This window comes from Microcaecilia unicolor, chromosome 11 (genome assembly GCF_901765095.1).
Source record: "Microcaecilia unicolor chromosome 11, aMicUni1.1, whole genome shotgun sequence".
Classification (NCBI taxonomy): Eukaryota; Metazoa; Chordata; class Amphibia; order Gymnophiona; family Siphonopidae; genus Microcaecilia; species Microcaecilia unicolor.
This window is the reverse complement of record NC_044041.1, coordinates 142,705,627-142,725,622: the sequence shown is the minus strand read 5'-3', so window position 1 is coordinate 142,725,622 and position 19,996 is coordinate 142,705,627. Positions and strand designations below refer to the sequence as shown.

Below are 19,996 nucleotides of genomic sequence, written 5' to 3'. Positions count from 1 at the left end.
TCATGTCGATGGGCTTCACTCTCAAGGTGCTTGGTCTTCCCAGGAAACAAATCTTCAGATCATTCTCTTGGGCTTTGAGTGATCTGGAATGCTCTAAGGGCTTTCAGAGATAGGCTGTCTCATCAAATTATTCTAGTTCAAACACGACAATCAGGTTGCAATGTTTTAGGACAAGCAGAGGGGCACCGGGTCACCCACTCTGTGTCAGGAGGTGGTCCGGATATGGCATTGGGCTTGCCAACATGACATGTTTCTTCAAGCCACTTATCTGACAGGTGCAAAGAACACCCTGGCTGACAGGCTGAGCAGGATAATGCAACTGCACGAGTGGTCCCTCCATATGGGTGTAGCCCGCAAAGATCTTCCAAGCATGGGGCACCCCCTCGGTGGATCTTTTTGCCAGTCAACTCAATCACAAAGTCCCTCAGTTCTGTTCCAGGCTTCAGGCCCATGGCAGGCTAGCATCAGATGCTTTCCTCCTCAACTGGGGGACAGGTCTTCCAATACGTCTAGTTGGAAAGACTTTGTTGAAACTCCAGCAAGATTATGGAACTAAGATTCTGATCGTGCAGTTCTGGCCGAGGCAGATATGGTTCCCTCTTCTTCTGGCATTATCTTCCGAAGAACTGTGGAGATTGGAGTGTTTTCCGACCCTCATCAGACAACGAGGGATTGCTTCTACATCCCAGCCTCCAGTCTCTTGCTCTCAACAGCTTGGATGTGAGAGCCTAGAATGTGCTTCCTTGGGTCTTTAGGAGGGTGTCTCCCGGGTATTGCGGGCTTCCAGGAAAGATTCTACAAAGAGGTGTTACTCTTTCAAATGGAGGAGGTTTGCCGTCTGGTGTGACTGCAAGGCCTTGGGCCCCCTTACTTGCCTTACACAGGCAGGGTTCACCTTAGTGCAATTAGTGCTTATCATCAACATGTAGAAGATAAGCCCATCTCTGGACAGCCTCTAGTTGTTCACTTCATGAGAAGTTTTGTTTTGTTAAGCCCCCAGTCAAACCTCCACCAGTGTCATGGAATCTCAACGTCATTCTCACCCAGCTGATGAAAGCTCCTTTGAGCCTCTGAATTCCTGCCATCTTAAGTACTTCACCTGTAAGGTCGTTTTCTTGGTGGCTGTTGCTTCAACTCGTAGGGTGAGTGAGCTTCAGGCTTTAGTAGTGGATGCACCTTATACTAAGTTTCATCACAACAGAGTAGTCGTCCACATGCACCCTAAGTTCCTGCCGAAGATGGTGTCGGAGTTCCATCTGAACCAGTCAATTGTCTTGCCAACATTCAGTTCTTTTGATCCCAACAGGATGGGGATCGCCATTGGGAAACGCACCATTTCAATTTGGATGACAGATTGCATTTCCTTCACTTATAAGCAGGCTGGGATGGCTTTTGGAGGGTCATGTCACGGCTCATAATGTCAGAGCCATGGCTGTGTTGTTATCCCACTTGAGGTTACCTCCATTGAAGAAATTTGCAAGGCTGCAATGTGGTCTTCAGTCCACACATTCACTACTGCCTCTAGCAGGATACCTGACATGACAGTTTGGGCAGTCAGTGTTCCAGAATCTGTTTGGGGTCTAGAATCCAACTCCACCCCACTAAGTCAGTTTTATTCAGTTCCAGGCTTGCACTCTCACTCAGTTTGTATGTAGTTTCAGGTTAATCTGTGTTATGTCCTCGCCGTTGTGAGGCCCAGTTAACCAGTGTTTGTTATTTTGGGTGAGCCTGGATGCTAGGGATTCCCCACTTGTGAGAATATTTGGGATCTGCTTGTCCTTGGAGAAAGTGATGATACTTACCTGTAGCAACTGGTTTTCAAGTACAGCAGGCTTCATATTCTCACAATTCCACCCACCTCTCCTTGGACGTTGTTTCCTTGGTATTTTTGCTTTAGTATTAAACTGAGGAGAACGCGTTTGTGCGACAGATGTGTGGTGGGTTGCGTCTCGCTCTCCATAAAGCTCTGCTTTTTTTACTTTGGCAAAATGCCGGACCAGGAGACACGGTTCAGCATCACCCACTTGTGAGAATATGAAACCTGCTGTCCTTGGAGAATACCTGCTACAGGTAAGTATCTTCGCTTTACTGAATCTTCCCTCGGCCATCTCTTTCAAACTGAAGAGCTTTTGACCTGTTTAGCTTTCTGTCCTAGCGGAGCTATTCTGTCCATTTTATCCCCTGTTACCCTAATGTGTATCTTTATTTTATTTATTTATTTTTAAAGATGGGTCAAACAGAACTGAACACAATACTTCGAGGTATTGTCCTTGTAACTTCCAGGCCCAAAAAAGTTTCATTGGCTTTGTACAATTTCACAATCTTTCATCAAGTCTTTTTATCCTACATCCATGTTTATCCCTGCAGATTCCTTGCAAATGCATCCATGTGGGGGTGTACATACTTGTAGAAGGGAAGAGGACTAGGATTAGTTGCTCTTATGTATGACCTTTGCAAGAGTGCTCTTCACCCCCCCCCCCCCAAAAAAAAAAAAAAACCCAATACCTTGAAGGCTAAGTTCTAGCTTTCCCGCAGCCTTCAAGGATGGAAGATGTCTGAGTGGCCAGGAGAGTGGGGGAGCTCCTCCAAAGGCCATACATGAAAGCAGTCAAGCAATAACATCAAAGTAATCCACACAATGCCAAATTATGAAACAGAATCATCAAATGGAAAAAGGAAGGAAAAGCCTCAAAGAAGCTCAATACTCCAAAATTCTCACTGTTTCATAATTTGACGTTGCATTCATGAAAGCAGCCAGTCCTCTCCCTTTCTGCAAGCCTGAAAATGTGTGCCTTGGTGGGGACTATAGACATAGTTGCAGGTTCATACTTTTCCTATAGAGAGGTAACATCCCCGATAGAGAGCTGGGCGGCTTACAACAGAGCTAATTTTGGTGTCTGAGGATAACATGGGATCTCTAGATGTCTAATCAATGCTGTACAGCGTTAAGTTTCAGCTTTCCTTTTTTTTTTTTTTCTCTTTAGGCAATTTAGCTTGTTTGGAAACACAACTAGATTTGAAGTATGGTAATCAGGACCAGCATGGGAGCAGATGCTTGGGGCCAGTGCAAAAGCAGAGCTGGGGTGGGGGACAAGGTATGGATTGGGGAGCCTTGCATCTGAATGTGTGTGAGAGAGAGTGCCCCAGTATACAGCTGTAAGGCTATAATGCGATGCTTAAGAGTAGTGCAAGCAAGGTCATGTTGGGAAGGGTTACCTGAAGTCTGAAGCTAATATGGCAGTGCAAAGTCCTAATGTCAAAGAAAAGTGATGGAAGGGGCAGGTGATGCAAGGGACCCTGAATCTGAGAGGACAGCCATGATAGCTTCTATCTGAGTGCTCTCTCATTCTAAGGATATAGAGCAGTATATTCTGGGGCACACAGTGTGTTCTTTCAATTTGGAGTGACAGTCTATTGTGAATCTAGGCCAGTTTGGGTATTCCCGCTTATTCACTTTGGGATTCAGGGTTCCGTTGGCATATGCTTCAGTTGCACTTAAGCAACAATCTCCAACATAAATCTGATTTTTTGTTTCTTTTCTGCAGCAGGTGAGCAGTAATGGAACAGCAGTGGGTGAGCAAGCAGTAGAAACACAACAGCAGAACCAACAGCAGCCACCTCCCAATGCCTGGCAGGTTGTCAAAGGCATATTGTTCAGGCAGGTCATAGAAGTGTCTTGTTATGTGTTGTGTTTGTGTAGGAGTGTAGTGTGCTTGCATAGACTAGATGGAAAGGTGTTTGGGATAGTATATATGTAGATCAAATATGTCAAACAAGTCAAATATGTCTGCCTGTCTTATGGAAGCAAAATAACTCGCCACAACCTTAATAGAATGGACTCAGGTTTGGTGGGGTGTGGGGAGGGGTAATAAGGAAAGGCACATCGAGTTTGAGAACAGGCCAGGTTGGATCCCAAGAAATAGTCCTTGTATGAGAGGCAGTTCAAGCACCTGTGGCATAGAAACATTGATACACACGTGCAAATATACAGACATGCAAGGCACACAGATGCATATAGACAGAGGGAAGCATACAGACGGATGTGCACAAAAACCTGCAGATGGGTTGGAAATAATTCCATGAGCCATGTTCAGTATGCCTTCTCCACTTGCTGTGATTTATATAGTGCATTATCAGTACTATACAGAAATATAGCATACAGTCAGTCAAGACAGGAAACACAGTGAACAACAAAAAAGCCTTGAGTCTAGAACTCAGAATAGGGCCATGACAGCAAATATCTAAATGAATTGGGTGTAGGCATGTACGCACACTTCTACAGATTCTTATTGGCACCTTTGTGTGAAATTGTGACCTTCACTTGCTTGATCTTTTAAACAGATAATTTGTGCATAAATTGTCTGACCAAAGCATTTTAATAGTTTTATAAGGTTAAAGTTAGGTTGCGTGTATGCGTAGTTTGGGCTTAGGGGAAGGAAACACCAATTAAAACCAATGTATTTAAACATTGTCATGATACTGTTGCAGTGAACAGATTGGGATTATGGCAAGCATCAATGGCTGTCTATTATACAGACACGGAAATCAGCCTACGTACTGTGCCCTTACCTTTGGTTATTTGTGTTCTTAGTTGCATATACACAGTGCCTGCAAAGCTGTCCTCCAGTCGGTTGTGGAAGTTAAGGAGTGACAGCACTTATCTATGGTACAGATGACTTTCTAAACAAGCGAAGTGCACTGTGAACATAGCCTTGTTGCAGGAATCTAGCATTAAACCAGCCAAATGTATCTTAAATGAAACCATATCTGTAAATTCTGTTTGTTGCTGAGGTGTTCACAGTTCACCTGTTTTCATAATGGCTAATATTACTGTGCTCTGCAAACTCCTAGATACCCTTTCTTGGTTGGGCTTACTACATCTTTCACAGAGCTCTTTGAGCAGGGACCGTCTTTTGTGTATGATGTACAGCGCTGCGTATGCCTTGTAGCGCTATAGAAGTGATAAGTAGTAGTAGTAGTAGTTAAGATGACTGACTGTTCTGTCCTTCATATATCATGTTCTCCTTGCAGAATCTTCATCATTTGGGCCATTAGCAGCTGGTTTCGGCGTGGGTCAGCACCATCAGGATCAAACCAATCTTAATGGCATCCCAAGGGCTCCAAGTCGTAACCTCTTCCCGAAAGACACACTCATGGTACTTTTTTAATGTCTCTGTCAGGTCTGGTTTATTTCCTAAACCTTTGTGTTCTGAAATGTGTGCTATTTATATGATGCCAACAGCATATGTGTTCTGTACAAGATAATGTATTTGTTTGTTCTCCGAGGGACAAGCAGGCTGCTTGTGCTCACGACTGGGTTGACGTCCACGGCAGCCCCATTGAACCGGAAGAAAAATCTCGCGGGAGGTCCTGCACGCGGGGTACGCCTACAACGCGTGCGCGGCCGTCTTCCCGCCCTGTGCGCGGACTGCTCCCGCTCACCCTTATCCACATGATTCAGAAGACGATTGGCTATGTTCCCTAGATTTAAAGGATGCTTGTACCCACATCCCAATACTGCCAGCTCACAGACAGTATCTCCGATTCCGTCTGGGGACACGTCACTTCCAGTATTGTGTTCTGCCCTTTGGGCTTGCTTCTGCGCCACGGGTATTCACGAAGTGCCTCGTAGTGGTGGCGGCGTACCTTCGCAAGCTGGGAGTGCACGTGTTCCCATATCTCGACGATTGGCTGGTGAAGAGCACCTCAGAGGCGGGAGCTCTTCGGTCCATGCAGTGCACTATTCAACTCCTGAGCTGCTGGGGTTTGTAATATATTACCCGAAGTCCCATCTCCAGCCAGTCCAATCTGGAATTCATAGGAACTCTGCTGAATTCACAGACGGCTCAGGCCTACCTTCCTGAGGCGAGGGCTCAGAACCTTCTGTCCCTCGCCTCCCAGGCCAGAATGTCCCAGCAGATCACAGCTCGGCAGATGTTGAGACTCCTGGGCCATATGGCCTCTACAGTCCATGTGACTCCATGGCTCGTCTTCACATGAGATCTGTTCAATGGACCCTAGCTTCCCAGTGGTGCCAGGCCACCGGGAATCTAGAAGATGCTATCTGCCTGCCCATCAGTTGCCGCAATTCGCTGCACTGGTGGACGATTTCGGACCAATTTGACCTTGGAACGCCCGTTCCAAATTCCTCAGCCGCAAAAAGTGCTGACGACGGATGCATCTCTCCTGGGGTGGGGAGCTCATGTCGATGGGCTCCACACTCAAGGGGTGTGGTCCCTCCAGGAACACGGTCTTCAGATCAATCTCCTGGAGCTCCGAGAGGTCTGGAACGCGCTGAAGGCTTTCAGAGATCGGCTGCCCTTCCAAATTATCCAAATTCAGACGGACAATCAGATTGCAATGTACTACATCAACAAGCAGGGGGGCACCGGATCTCGCCCCCTGTGTCAGGAGGCCGTCGGGATGTGGCACTGGGCATGCCAGCACGGCATGCTTCTTCAAGCCATGTACCTGGCAGGCGTAAACAACAGTCTGGCCGACAGATTGAGCAGACTCGTGCAACCGCACGAGTGGTCGCTCCATTCCAGAGTGGTACACAAGCTCTTCCGAGAGTGGGGCACTCCCTCGGTGGACCTTTTCGCCTCCCAGACCAATCACAAGCTGCCTCAGTTCTGTTCCAGACTTCAGGCACGCGGCAGACTAGCGTCGGATGCCTTTCTCCTCCATTGGGGGAAGGGCCTTCTGTATGCTTATCCTCCCATACCTTTGGTGGGGAAGACCTTACTGATGCTCAAGCAAGACCACGGCACCATGATTTTGATCGCGCCCTTTTGGCCCCGTCAGATCTGGTTACCTCTTCTTCTGTAGTTGTCCTCCGAAGAACCGTGGAGATTGGAGTGTTTTCCAACCCTCATTTCGCAGAACGACGGAGCGCTTCTGCACCCCAACCTTCAGTCTCTGGCTCTCACGGCCTGGATTTTGAGGGCGTAGATTTTGCTACCTTGGGTCTGTCTGAAGGTGTCTCCCGTGTCTTGCTTGCTTCTAGGAAGGATTCCACTAAGAAGAGTTACTTTTTTAAGTGGATGGGGTTTGTCGTTTGGTGTGAGAGCAAGGCCCTAGAACCTCGCTCTTGTCCTGCACAGACCCTGCTTGAATACCTTCTACACTTATCAGAGTCGGGTCTCAAGACCAACTCAGTAAGGAATCACCTTAGTGCAGTTAGTGCTTACCATCATCGTGTAGAGGGTAAAGCCATCTCTGGACAGCCTTTAGTCGTTCGATTCATGAGAGGTTTGCTTTTATCAAAGCCCCCTGTCAAGCGTCCTGCAGTGTCATGGGATCTCAACATTGTCCTCACCCAGCTGATGAAACCTCCTTTTGAGCCTCTGAACTCCTGCCATCTGAAGTACTTGACCTGGAAGGTCATTTTCTTGGTGGCAGTCACTTCAGCTCGTAGAGTCAGTGAGCTTCAAGCCCTGGTCGCTCATGCTCCTTATACTAAATTCCATCATAACAGAGTAGTCCTCCACACTCACCCTAAGTTCCTGCCAAAGGTGGTGTCGGAGTTCCATCTTAACCAGTCAATTGTCTTGCCAACATTCTTTCCCAGACCTCATACCAGCCCTGCTGAACGTCAGTTGCACACATTGGACTGCAAGCAAGCATTGGCCTTCTATCTGGAGCGGACACAGCCCCACAGATTCTGGACTGGGTAGTTAATATGCCCAAAGTCACCTTTCAGTCTCTCGAGTATTTGGGGGTCCGGTTCGACATGGCTTTGGGGTTTGTTTTTCTTCCCGACAACAGGCGTCTCAAGCTTCAGAATCAGGTCTGCTTGCTCCTGTGGATGCCTTTCCCGCGAGCTTGGGACTTTGTGCAGCTCCTGGGATCGATGACAGCCATCATAGAGGTGGTTCCCTGGGCGAGAGCTCATATGAGGCTGCTGCAGCTTGCTCTGCTTCAGCAAGGGTCTCCGATTTCCCAGGAATTCCAGTGCAGGGTAAGGTGGCTTCTTGCGGCCCAGCGCAGTATGGATTGGTGGCTTTCCGACAGCATGCTGCGGCAGGGGATGCCACTGGCTCTTCCTTTTGGTGTCTGGTGATAATGGATATCAGCCTTTTGGGCTGGGGAGCTCATTGCCGTGGACGCTATGCTCAGGGTCTGTGGTCCACCGCAGAAGCGGGATGGTCCATCAATCGCCTGGAACTGAGAGCGATATTCCAAGGTCTTCTGGCCTTCCACAGGACGCTGAAGGGTCTTCCTGTCCGAGTTCTGTCGGACAACACGACAGCAATGGCCTACATCAATCGTCAGGGCGGCACTCTGTGAAGGGCCCTGGCTGCGGAGCCGTCTCAGATCAGCGACTGGGCTGAGCGCCACCTAGAGCTGCGGTCTGCGGCTCACATAGCCGCTCAGAGCAACGTACTAACCGATTTCCTCAGCAGACATCAAATCGACCCGGCGGAATGGAAACTGGCAGAAGTTTTTCTTCAGATTTGTGCCAAATGAGGGACTTCAGGCTTGGACCTCATGGCGTCAAGCGTAAACGCCAAAGTCCCTCGCTTTTTCAGCAGAAGGAGAGATCCTCGCTCGGCGGGGTTGGATTCCCTGGCTCAACCTGGGCCCTTGGGCCTCCTGTATGTGTTCCCTCCTTGGCCCTTGATAGGACTAGTACTACTTCGGATTCACCTGCACCGAGGATTGGTGATTCTCATCGCCCCGGATTGGCCAAGGGGTCCGTGGTACGCAGATCTCCGGCGTATGCTGATGGATGCGGCTCTTCCTTTGCCTCGGGTTCCGAACTTGTTAGTTCAGGGTCCGGTGACTATGGAAGATCCTTGCCGCTTTGGTCTTACGGCCTGGCTCTTGAGAGGGCGCAATTGAGGGACAAGGGCTATTCTATAAGGTTATTGCCACGCTCTTGCAGGCTCGCACGCGGTCTTCCTCTGCGACTTTGCTCGGATCTGGCGCACTTTTGAGGCGTGGTGTACTCCAAAGTCTATCTCGTCGACTCTGGCGACAGTCTCGCTTTTGCTGGACTTTTTGCAGGATGGGCTACAAAAGGGCCTGGCCTACAATTCCCTTCGAGGTCAAGTGGCAGCGTTGGCCTGCTTCCGGGGGAAAGTCTCTGGCTTGTCCCTTGCTGCTCCTACGGATATTGTCCGATTTCTCAGAGGGGCGCTTCGTCGCCGTCCTCCTTTGCGGTCGCCCTGTCTGGCTTGGAACATGGGGATCGTGTTGAAGGTGCTCCAGCGATCGCCGTTTGAGCCTCTTAAACGGGCTTCTGAGAAGGATGTGACTCTCAAGACAGTTTTTTTTAGTTGCAATGACGTCGGCAAGAAGAGTGTCTGAGCTTCAGGCTCTTTCCTGTTGGGATCCTTTTCTATAGTTCTCGGAATCAGGGGTAACTGTTCGTAAGGTGCCTTCCTTTCTGCCTAAGGTGGTTTCAGCTTTTCACCTGAACCAGCTCATTTTTTCTTCCTTCCTTTTGTAAGGAGGAGTTTCCGGACTCCTTTGGGCAATTGCACCTTTTGGATGTCCGCAGGGCTCTGTGGCAGTATCTGCAGATGTCAAATGAGTTTAGGAATTCTGATCATTTATTTGTTCTGATGGCATGTCCCTGACGGGGGTTTCCGGCGTCTAAGGCCACTATAGCCCGCTGGCTTTAGGAACTCATTTTTTCTGCTTATCTGCTTTCAGAGCGGTCGCCGCCTGAAGCGTTTAAAGCACACTCTACGAGGGCAATGTCCTCTTCGTGGGCTGAAACAGGTGTCTTTTCTCTTCTAGAGCTCTGTTGTGCGGCTACCTGGGCTTCTCAGTTCTCTTTTGTGCGGCATTACAGGTGGATGTGGCAGCGCGGCAGGATGCGCATTTTGGAGCGTAAATACTTGCTCGCGGAGTTGCCTGTTCCCACCCTACTTAGGGGGAGTGCTTTGGTACATCCCATCAGTTAATGGATTCATCTGCTGTTGATGACAAGGAAGGGAAAATTATGTTCTTACCTTGATAATTTTCTTTCCTTTAGTCACAGCAGATGAATCCATGATCCCTCCCTGTCTGACTTTAGTTTTTGTACAGATGTTGCATACAGACATTGTGTCTCATCAGGAGTACTTGAAGACAAGCTATCAGAGTTACTACATGCTGTTTTATTGCAGGAGGTTGATAACGTCCCTCCTTTGTTTGGTTATTGCTCTGGTTCAGGGGCGTTTGTTCTCTGTGAGGAAAGTTTGTAATTTTGCCTTTCTGATTCACTCTGCTTTGGAAATTTCATATACTGAAGGCAGAGGGGGCTGGGCGTCCAGGAACACCATGTGCTTTCAGTGTTCTCTATCTCCACCTGCTGGTAGACCGATACAACCCATCAGTTAATGGATTCATCTGCTGTGACTAAAGGAAAGAAAATTATCAAGATGAGAACCTAATTTTTCCCTATAAACCCTGGAGGATGTAATGGGGCAGTTCTACAAATTGAAGAGTAGCAAATCGCCTGGACCGGATGGTATTCATCCCAGAGTACTGATAGAACTGAAAAATGAACTGGCGGAGCTATTGTTAGTAATATGTAATTTATCCTTAAAATTGAGCGTGGTACCTGAAGATTGGAGGGTGGCCAATTGATGTAACGCCGATTTAAAAAAAAAAACAACTTCCAGAGGAGATCCGAGAAATTATAGACTGGTGAATCTGATGTCGGTGCCGGGCAAAATGGTAGAGACTATTATAAAGAACAAAATTACAGAGCATATTCAAGTGCATGGATTAATGAGACAAAGTCAACATGGATTTAGTGAAGGGAAATCTTGCTTCACCAATCTACTACATTTCTTTGAAGGGGTGAACAAATGTGTGGATAAAGGTGAGCCAATTGATATTGTGTATCTGGATTTTCAGAAGTTGTTTGACAAAGTACCTCATGAAAGACTCCAGAAGAAATTGGAGAGTCATGGGATAGGAGGTAGTGTTCTATTGTGGATTAAAAACTTTTTAAAAGATAGAAAACAGAGAGTAGGGTTAAATGGTCAGTATTCTCAATGGAGAAAGGTAGTTAGTGGGGTTACCCAGGGGTCTGTGCTGGGACCGCTGCTTTTTAACATATTTATAAATGACCTAGAGATGGGAGTAACTAGTGAGGTAATTACATTTGCTGATGACACAGTTATTCAAAGTCGTTAAATCACAGGAGGATTGTGAAAAATTACAAGAGGACCTTACGAGACTGGGAGACTGGGCGTCTAAATGGCAGATGATGTTTAATTTGAGCAAGTGCAAAGTGATGCATGTGGGAAAGAGGAACCCGAATTATAGTTACGTCATGCAAGGTTCCACGTTAGGAGTCACAGACCAAGAAGGGGGATCTAGGTGTTGTCGTTGATACGTTGAAACCTTCTGCCCAGTGTGCTGCTGCGGCTAAGAAGCAAATAGAAGGTTAGGTATTAGGAAAGGAATGGAAAACAAAAATGAGGATGTTATAATGCCTTTGTATCGCTCCATGGTGTGACCGCACCTTGAATATTGTGTTCAATTCTGGTCACCACATCTCAAAAAAAGATATAGTGGAATTAAAAAAGGTACAGAGAAGGGCGATGAAAATGATAAAGGGGATGGGACGACCCCTATGAGGAAAGGAAGCTCATTTTCAACTCGAAGGGCAACCTGAGGGACAAATAAGATCGCCTGAGGTGAGCAGTCCTGCTGATATGACTGCGGGGACACAAGGTATGAATCTGTTGAAGACTCCGGAACAATTCGATAATGTTCCTCTAAGAATATTGCAGAAACCGGCAGAGGAAACTCATGATTCTCTATGGGATTTAATTTCTCCATTTATGTTAACCTCTACTGAAAAAACTAATGCTATATCTGAGAAAACCATTGAAATCGAAGAAAGGATGTTTAAAACTGAAACGGATATAAAATCTTTTAGTGAGAAACAAGGAAATATTGAGAAAACTGTTATAGACTCAGGACAATTACAAGCAGTAATGCTAAAAGACATTGCTAACTTGAGAAGAAAAACAGAAACATATGATAATTATATGAGGAATAACAATTTAAGACTTATAAATTTCCCCAAGATTAAAATGATAAAACCATATGATATGCTAAAGAGGTATCTTCGTGAAGTTTTAGAAATACCTGAAACAAGTTTACCACCTTTTAATCAGGTGTATTATATTCCACAGAAGGAATTATCTCAAGAGAGGAAAGAATCATTAGATATGACCACATTTCTGGAAACTTCTGAAATAGATCAAGCTCAAGCGGCTACTTTGGTAGCCTCTGTTGCTTTAATTCCTGACAAGCAGTTGCTTCTTCGATTATTCTTTAGGAACCGGGAGAAATTGTTCTTAGGCCTAAGAATAAATATGTTTCCTGATATTTCAAAGGAAACCCAGAAAGGCGCAAACAATTTCTGCTTTTGAAACCTTGCCATTCTACAACTTGGGGGAATATTCTATTTACGGTTTCCCATAAATGCATAATTCGACTTAAATCAATTGAGTATGTATTCACAGAACCTTCACAATTGACATCATTAATAACTTTTCAAAGAACTAAAAGAGTTCAATTTAAGCATTATTTTCTGTCCTTTCTAAGTGCTGAATAACCTTAGTAAAACCTAATGTGTTTTTTTTTATTTCCTTTAATTTCCTGTATTTTGAAATCATGGATCCCTTTAATAGTGGACTTGAGTGTTTAGAATTATGTTTATTATAATTTCCTGAATTTGATCTTTGTTAACTCTTTTCATAATCAAGAGATTATTCTTGACAATATATTGTAAAATTGAAAAAAAAAAAAAAGGTTTGGATGGCTTCCTAAAGGAAAAGTCCATAGACCATTATTAAATGGACTTTGGAAATCCACTATTTCTGGGATAAGCAGTATAAAATGTTTTGCACTTTTTTGGGATCTTGCCAGATATTTGTGACCTGGATTGGCCACTGTTGGAAACAGGATACTGGGCTTGATGGACCTTTGGTCTTTCCCAATATGGCAATACTTATGTAAAAAAAGATCCCCCTACAAAACCTAAATGGTGCCTTGCAAATTAGGACAGAAAGTGGAAGATAGGAGAGAGAAAGGGAGACTTACCCATCATCAACACTAATGGCAAGCTTTTTTTTTTTTTTAAATAGCCCTCCTCCCTCCCTAGCAAGATAGTACAGACATTCAACTAAGCTTTTTTTTTTGAACAGCCCCTCCTCCCTCCTGGGATGAGCAGGACAAAGGAGTCCTTTCTCCCACCCTTCCTAGCAAGGACGAGGTTTTTAAAAATTTTTTTTACATCTTGGACTCTTCTTTTTGTTGAACCCCACTCCTTTTTGTTGCTGTACTATAACTTTGTCTTCCCCCACTCATGAGTTTGCTTGGTTATATCCGCTTGTTCAGGATGCTATGGAAGGTGAAATTTAGTCTTGCCTGTTAATTTCCTTTTCTTTAGTCGGTCTCCCTTAGAAGGCAGTGGGTTGTCGGGACTCTTGGGGGATCTGTTGTGTCTTTCTCATCAGTGGTGATTCCAAATTAAAAAAAAAAAAAGATTCATCTAGTTGCTGTGGTAGATGGGGCATGGCGTAGGGTTACCATATGGCTCCAGAAAAAGGAGGACGGATTGAGCCAGCCGGGTTTTACTTCCATTGCTTTCCATTGAAAGCAATGGAGTAAAACCCGGCCGGCTCAATTACTTCCATTGAAAAGCAAATGGAAGTAAAACCCGGCTGGCCTCAATCCGTCCCCCTTTTTCTGGAGCCATATGGTAACCCCAGACATGGGTTGTACTTGAATGGACCTTGAACTACTTGGCAGAGGCCATACTGGGTTTTTTCCACCTTATAACAGTGATGTTACTGAAAAAAAATAACAGTGATGTTACTGAAAAAAAAAGTTACTCTTATCTGCTGGCAAGAAGGTAAACACCCACTTGTTCAGGCTGGTACAGTCCGGCTAAAGGTTAGACAAAATTTCTCCTTAGTGTCTTAGTAGCTCCAGTAAAAATCCCACTTTATTATAGAGCCTTTTTACTTGGATTTCCAGACTTTGTTGTCTGTGGCTTTGTGTCTTCTTGAACTTGAGAATTGTTTGCTCTTCCAAATCTGAGCTCAAGTCAAATTACAAATTCAATTGCTGTTGGTAGATTCCTGTCCAAGAGTGCTTACAGTCTGTTGTACTTGAGGCAGTGGAGGATAGTGACTTGCCCATGATGTGTGTCACAAGAAGAAACAATATTTCAACTCTAGTTTTCAACTCATTCCTTTAACCATTAGGCTACAATAATCCACTCTTGCTTTATGGTTTCTGTCTTCTAATCCAGTGTTTTTCAACCAGTTCTCAGGGACCACCTGGCTAGTCGTGTTTTGAGGATATCCACAGTGAATATGCATGAGTCAGTGTATGCAGATCTACCTCGTGCATATTCGTGGTGGATATCCTCAAAACGCGACTAGCCAGGTGGTCCCTGAAGACTGGGTTGAAAACCACTGCTCTAATCCATACTGTTCTTGTCCATTCCCACTTAAGTTTAGAAAATCTTTTTCTTGTTTGCCTCAGGACCTCCATGTTTTTATTTCGGAGAAAGAACACTTTACAGACTTTAATGCCACTTCAGCACTCTTCTGGAAACAGCGGGACCTAGTCTTTGGTGACTGGGCCAGTGGTGAGAATGGAGATGGTTGCTACCAGCATTATGATGAGATCAGCATTCCAGATGTGAGTAGAAGCTGCAGGTTCTGCTGACTTTTAGCAAAACTGATCCTCACCTTTAGAGGATTTTAAAGGTAGAATGTTAGGTTATAAGCTGTGGTGTCAATGGCTGTTCATAGAATGGATACTCGAATGTGAGGTGAAATTTCAGGACCTAAATATATATATATACTGGAAGGGCAGTATATTAGAAACATTCAGACAGTGCATAAGAGTAGAAATACCCAATAGTGGATGCCCTCATCACAGTGGAAGAATGGTCTCCCAGATTATTTGCTGAGGGAAGAAGGATGAAAGGAACAAAAACCTTAATGACATTCAAGAAAGCCTAGGGCAGGTAGAGAATGTTTAGCTTAAGGTGTCTTTAAGAGTTTAGTAACTAAAAACGTAATCAAAAACATTTGAAGCCTAGAAATCCAAGGAGCCAATATTTGGTTTTTGCTCACACCTTTTTCAGTAGTAGCTCAGTGTTATATTCAGATATGAAATAAAAATGAGACATTGATGAGAACCAACGAGGAGGAAGAGCTCAGAGCGATTTGAATAGAAGGATCATAGTGTAGTGAAAGAGAAGCAGCAGGGATAAGGAAAGACATAAAAAGAAAATTACCAAATGTAGCAGAATCTGCTACAATGGTCCTATGAAATAAGACTTAATCTAAATATGTAGACCTTGGTGAAGGGATGGGGAATAAATGCATTCAAATACATTATGGGGGCAGTTTTATAAATGTTTTTCTACATGTAAAGGTGGTTGTACAAGCAGAAAAGGTATATACATGGTGATAAGATGGTGGGGGAGGGAGGGGGAGGGGAAATAGCTTGGGCAGAACAAGGGTGGATTTTATAAAATATACAAGTAGACAAATGGAGAGTAATTTTAGACCAGGTTGCCTAGTTTTGGAGGATAAGCTTATGCCTATTTTATAAAGGCACATTGGCACCTGTAGCATATTAGTGGTAAACCAGCAGAAATTGTGGCTAGAATGAAACCGCAGACATCTTACACATCTTACACATCTTCAGAGTAGTCATAAACGTTAAGAGTGTAAAATACGTGTAAGTGTGTACTGTTCCCTCAGGTTCATTCATTTGGGCTGCAAAAACCTGAGGGAATGGTACAGTTTAGGGTGTGATGAAGTTTTGTACACTTAAGAGGTGTGGGACTTGGGTGTGATGATCTTAAGGTGGCCAAATGGGTAGAAAAGGCGACGGTGAAAGCTAGAAGGATGTTTGGGTGTATAGGGAGAGGAATAGCCAGTAGGAAAAAGTAGGTGGTGATGCCCCTGTATAAGACTCTGGTGAGACCTCATTTAGAATATTGTGTACAATGCTGGAGACTGCACTTTCAAAAAGATATAAACAGGATGGAGTTGGTCCACAGGGTGGCTACTGAAATGGTCAGTGTTCTTCGTCATAAAGCTTATGGGGACAGACTTAAAGATCTCAGTATGTATACTTTGGAAGAAAGGCAGGAAAGAGGAGATATGATGAGACATTTAAATACCTATATGGCATAAATGCACAGGAGGCAAGTCTTACAATTGAAAGGAAGCTCTGGAATGAGGAGGCATAGGATAAAGGTGAAAGGGGATAGACTTGGAAGTAACCTGAGGAAATACTACTTCACAGAAAGGTGATGAATTCATGGAACAGCCTCACAGTGGAAGTGATGGAGACAAAAACGGTATGTGAATGCAAGAGAGCTTGGGACAAGTATATAGGATCTCTAATGGAGTGATAGGGAGAACAGATGGGCAAACTTGAATAGGCCATATGGTCTTTTTCTGCCTACATTTTTCTAGGTGTATTTTATAAAGAGTATTATGCATGCTATTATATATAATTCAAAGCCATATTAGTGCAAAATTCAAGGGACAAAGTCTCTCTCTAAAGTAGCACAGGATCTTACAGTGCCCCCACCAAAACCTTAGTTACCGAAATGACGTCCCCTGACAAAGCCGGTCTAGTCAGGACGTATCAGCTTGGCGACAAAACCTTTGCAATGATCTTCATGTCCGCATTTAACAAAGCAATTGGTCTACAACTGGCACAGCAGGTTCTGTCCTTCCCAGGTTTGGCTAATACTACCATATTAGCTTTGTAAATGGATGGCGGTAAGGAGCCTCCTTTAAATAGTAGTGCTAAAATATCTGGAAATGCCGACACCAAAACTTTATAAATTGTCATCGTCCGCTCAGCCATTCTGCATGAATGGGTTGCTATCCCTTCCTACCAGTAGATGGAGGTAGAGAAGACTGAATTCTATCAGTGACGTCACCAGTAATAAGCTACTACTACTACTACTACTATCTAGCATTTCTACAGCGCTACAAGGCATACGCAGCGCTGCACAAACATAGAAGAAAGACAGTCCCTGCTCAAAGAGCTTACAATCTAATAGACAAAAAAATAAATAAAGTAAGCAAATCAAATCAATTAATGTGGACGGGAAGGAAGAGAGGAGGGTAGGTGGAGGCGAGTGGTTACGAGTCAAAAGCAATGTTGAAGAGGTGGGCTTTCAGTCTAGATTTAAAGATGGCCAAGGATGGGGCAAGACGTAGGGACTCAGGAAGTTTATTCCAGGCGTAGGGTGCAGCGAGACAGAAGGCGCGAAGTCTGGAGTTGGCAGTAGTGGAGAAGGGAACAGATAAGAAGGATTTATCCATGGAGCGGAGTGCACGGGAAGGGGTGTAGGGAAGGACGAGTGTGGAGAGATACTGGGGAGCAGCAGAGTGAGTACATTTATAGGTTAGTAGAAGAAGTTTGAACAGGATGCGAAAACGGGTAGGGAGCCAGTGAAGGGTCTTGAGGAGAGGGGTAGTATGAGTAAAGCGACCCTGGCGGAAGATGAGACGGGCAGCAGAGTTTTGAACCGACTGGAGAGGGGAGAGGTGACTAAGTGGGAGGCCAGCAAAAAAGCAGATTGCAGTAGTCTAAACGAGAGGTGACAAGGTGTGGATGAGGGTTTTGGTAGAGTGCTCGGAAAGAAAGGGTCGGATTTTATGGATGTTGTAAAGAAAGAACGACAGGTCTTGGCAATCTGCTGGATATGAGCAGAGAAGGAGAGAGAAGAGTCAAAGATGACCCCAAGGTTTCGAGCTGAGGAGACAGGGAGAATGAGAGAGCCATCAACAGAAATAGAAAACGGGGGGAGCGGGGAGGTGGGTTTGGGGGGGAAAATGAGAAGCTCGGTTTTGGTCATATTTAATTTCAGGTGGCATTGAGACATCCAGACAGCAATGTCAGACAAGCACGCTGAAACTTTGGTTTGGATGCAAGGTGAGATATCAGGGGTAGAAAGGTAGATTTGGGAGTCATCAGCATAGAGATGGTAGGAAAAGCCATGGGATGAGATTATGAACCAAGGGAAGAAGTGTAGATAGAAAAGAGGAGGGGACCAAGAACAGAACCCTGAGGTATGCCGACAGGCAGAGGGATAGAAGTAGAAGAGGAGCCACCAGAGTGAACACTAAAGGTGCGGAGGGAGAGGTAGGAAGAGAACCAGGAAAGGACAGAGCCCTGGAATCCAAGTGAGGACAGGGTATCGAGAAGTATGCTGTGATCGACAGTGTCAAAAGCAGCGGAAGATCAAGAAGAATGAGGATGGAATATTGACCTCTGGATTTAGCCAGTAATAGGTCATTGGAGACTTTAGTAAGCGCAGTTTCGGTTGAGTGGAGAGGGCGAAAACCAGATTGTAGTGGGTCAAGAATAGCATGTGAGGAGAGAAAATCAAGGCAGCGGCGATGAACAGCACGCTCAAGTAATTTGGAGAGAAAAGGAAGGAGGGAGATGGGTCGGTAATTAGAGGGACAAGTAGGGTCAAGTGAAGGCTTCTTGAGGAGAGGTGTGACCACAGCATGTTTAAAGGCAGCAGGGACAGTCGCAGTGGAAAGTGAGAGGTTGAGAATGTGACAGATAAAAGGAATAAGAGCAGGAGAGATGGCATTAAGAAGGTGGGTGGGAATGGGATCAGAGGAACAGGTGGTACATTTTGAGGAACAAAGGAGAAGTGTAGTTTCCTCAATAGTAACTTCAGGAAAGGAGGAAAGGGAATGAGGGGAAGGAGAGAGAGGGGAACAAACTAGTGGAGGGAGAGGTGGTGAGGTATTGAAAGCAAGGTTTATCTTTTGAACCTTGTTGTGAAAGAATTCAGCAAGGGTCTGAGGAGATAATGAAGGGGGAGTTGGGGGAGGGGCACCTTGAGGAGAGAGTTCAATGTGGTGAAGAGAAGTCGAGGATTAGAGCCAAGAGAGTTGGTCAGTTGGATATAATAATCCTGTTTGGCACGTAAAAGAGCAGATGGAAGGAGGTCAGCATGAACTTAAAGTGTAAGAAATCAGCAAGGGCCCGAGATTTCCGCCAGAGGCGTTCGGCGGAGCGGGTACAGGAACGTAGGTAGCGGATATTAGAAGTCAGCCAAGGTTGGGGTTTTGTACGCCTTACAGGGCGGGTCATCAAAGGTGCAAGAGTGTCTAAGGCAGAGGATAGAGTATTGTTGTAAGAAGAAACAGCCTCGTTGACAGATGTGGATGGTGCCACAGTAGAGAGGAGGTTTGAAACATGGGAGGATAGAGATGAAGGATCAATATCGTGAAGATTCCTAGATAAATGAGATAAGATAGGACGGGACTGGGAGGGAGGAGATTTAAGTGTGAAAGTTATAAGATGGTGATCAGAGGAGGGAAGATCAGAGGCAAGGAAACTAGAGGGTGAACAGTTGGAGGAGAAGATGAGATCAAGACAGTGACCATTTTGATGAGTGGGGGAGGTGGAGCATAGTTGGAGATTAAAGGAGGACGTTAAAGCGAGTAACTTGGAAATATAAGAGTTGGAAGGATCATTAGCAGGAATATTAAAGTCACCAAGGATGAGAGAGGGGGAAGAAGGCAAGCCAGGCATCAAAGTCACTGAGAAAGGATGAAAGGGACTTATCAGGGGGACGATAAATGACCGCTATTCGAAGAGGCAGAGGAGAGAAAAGGCGGATAGAGTGGACTTCAAAGGAGGAAAAACAGTGAGATTGAGGTGGAAGAAGGGGTTGAAATCTGGAGGAGGGAGAGAGAAGTAGTCCAACACCGCCCCCACGGCCAGCAGGGCGAGGAGTATGTGAAAATAGATAACCGCCATGGCAGAGGGCTGCGACTGAAGCAGAGTCATCAGGGCAGAGCCAGGTTTCTGTTATGGCGAGCAGATGGAGGTGACGCGAGATAAAGAGGTCATGGATATAGGCGAGTTTGTTACAGATAGAGCGGGCATTCCATAGGGCGCAAGAGAAGGGCAGAGAAGAGGAGGGGAGTAGAGAAATAGAGATGAGGTTAGAGAGGTC

The 19,996-nt window shown here is 45.3% G+C and overlaps 1 protein-coding gene across 1 annotated transcript in view; it reads left to right on the top strand.

Moving 5' to 3' along the window:
* Positions 1-19,996, top strand: part of CLPTM1 (CLPTM1 regulator of GABA type A receptor forward trafficking) — a 667,471-nt gene that overhangs the window by 96,339 nt on the left and 551,136 nt on the right. Inside the window, 4 exon segments of the mRNA XM_030218474.1 lie at positions 3,546-3,658; positions 5,032-5,083; positions 5,085-5,156; positions 14,512-14,670. Coding sequence (XP_030074334.1) covers positions 3,546-3,658; positions 5,032-5,083; positions 5,085-5,156; positions 14,512-14,670 — 396 coding nt within the window.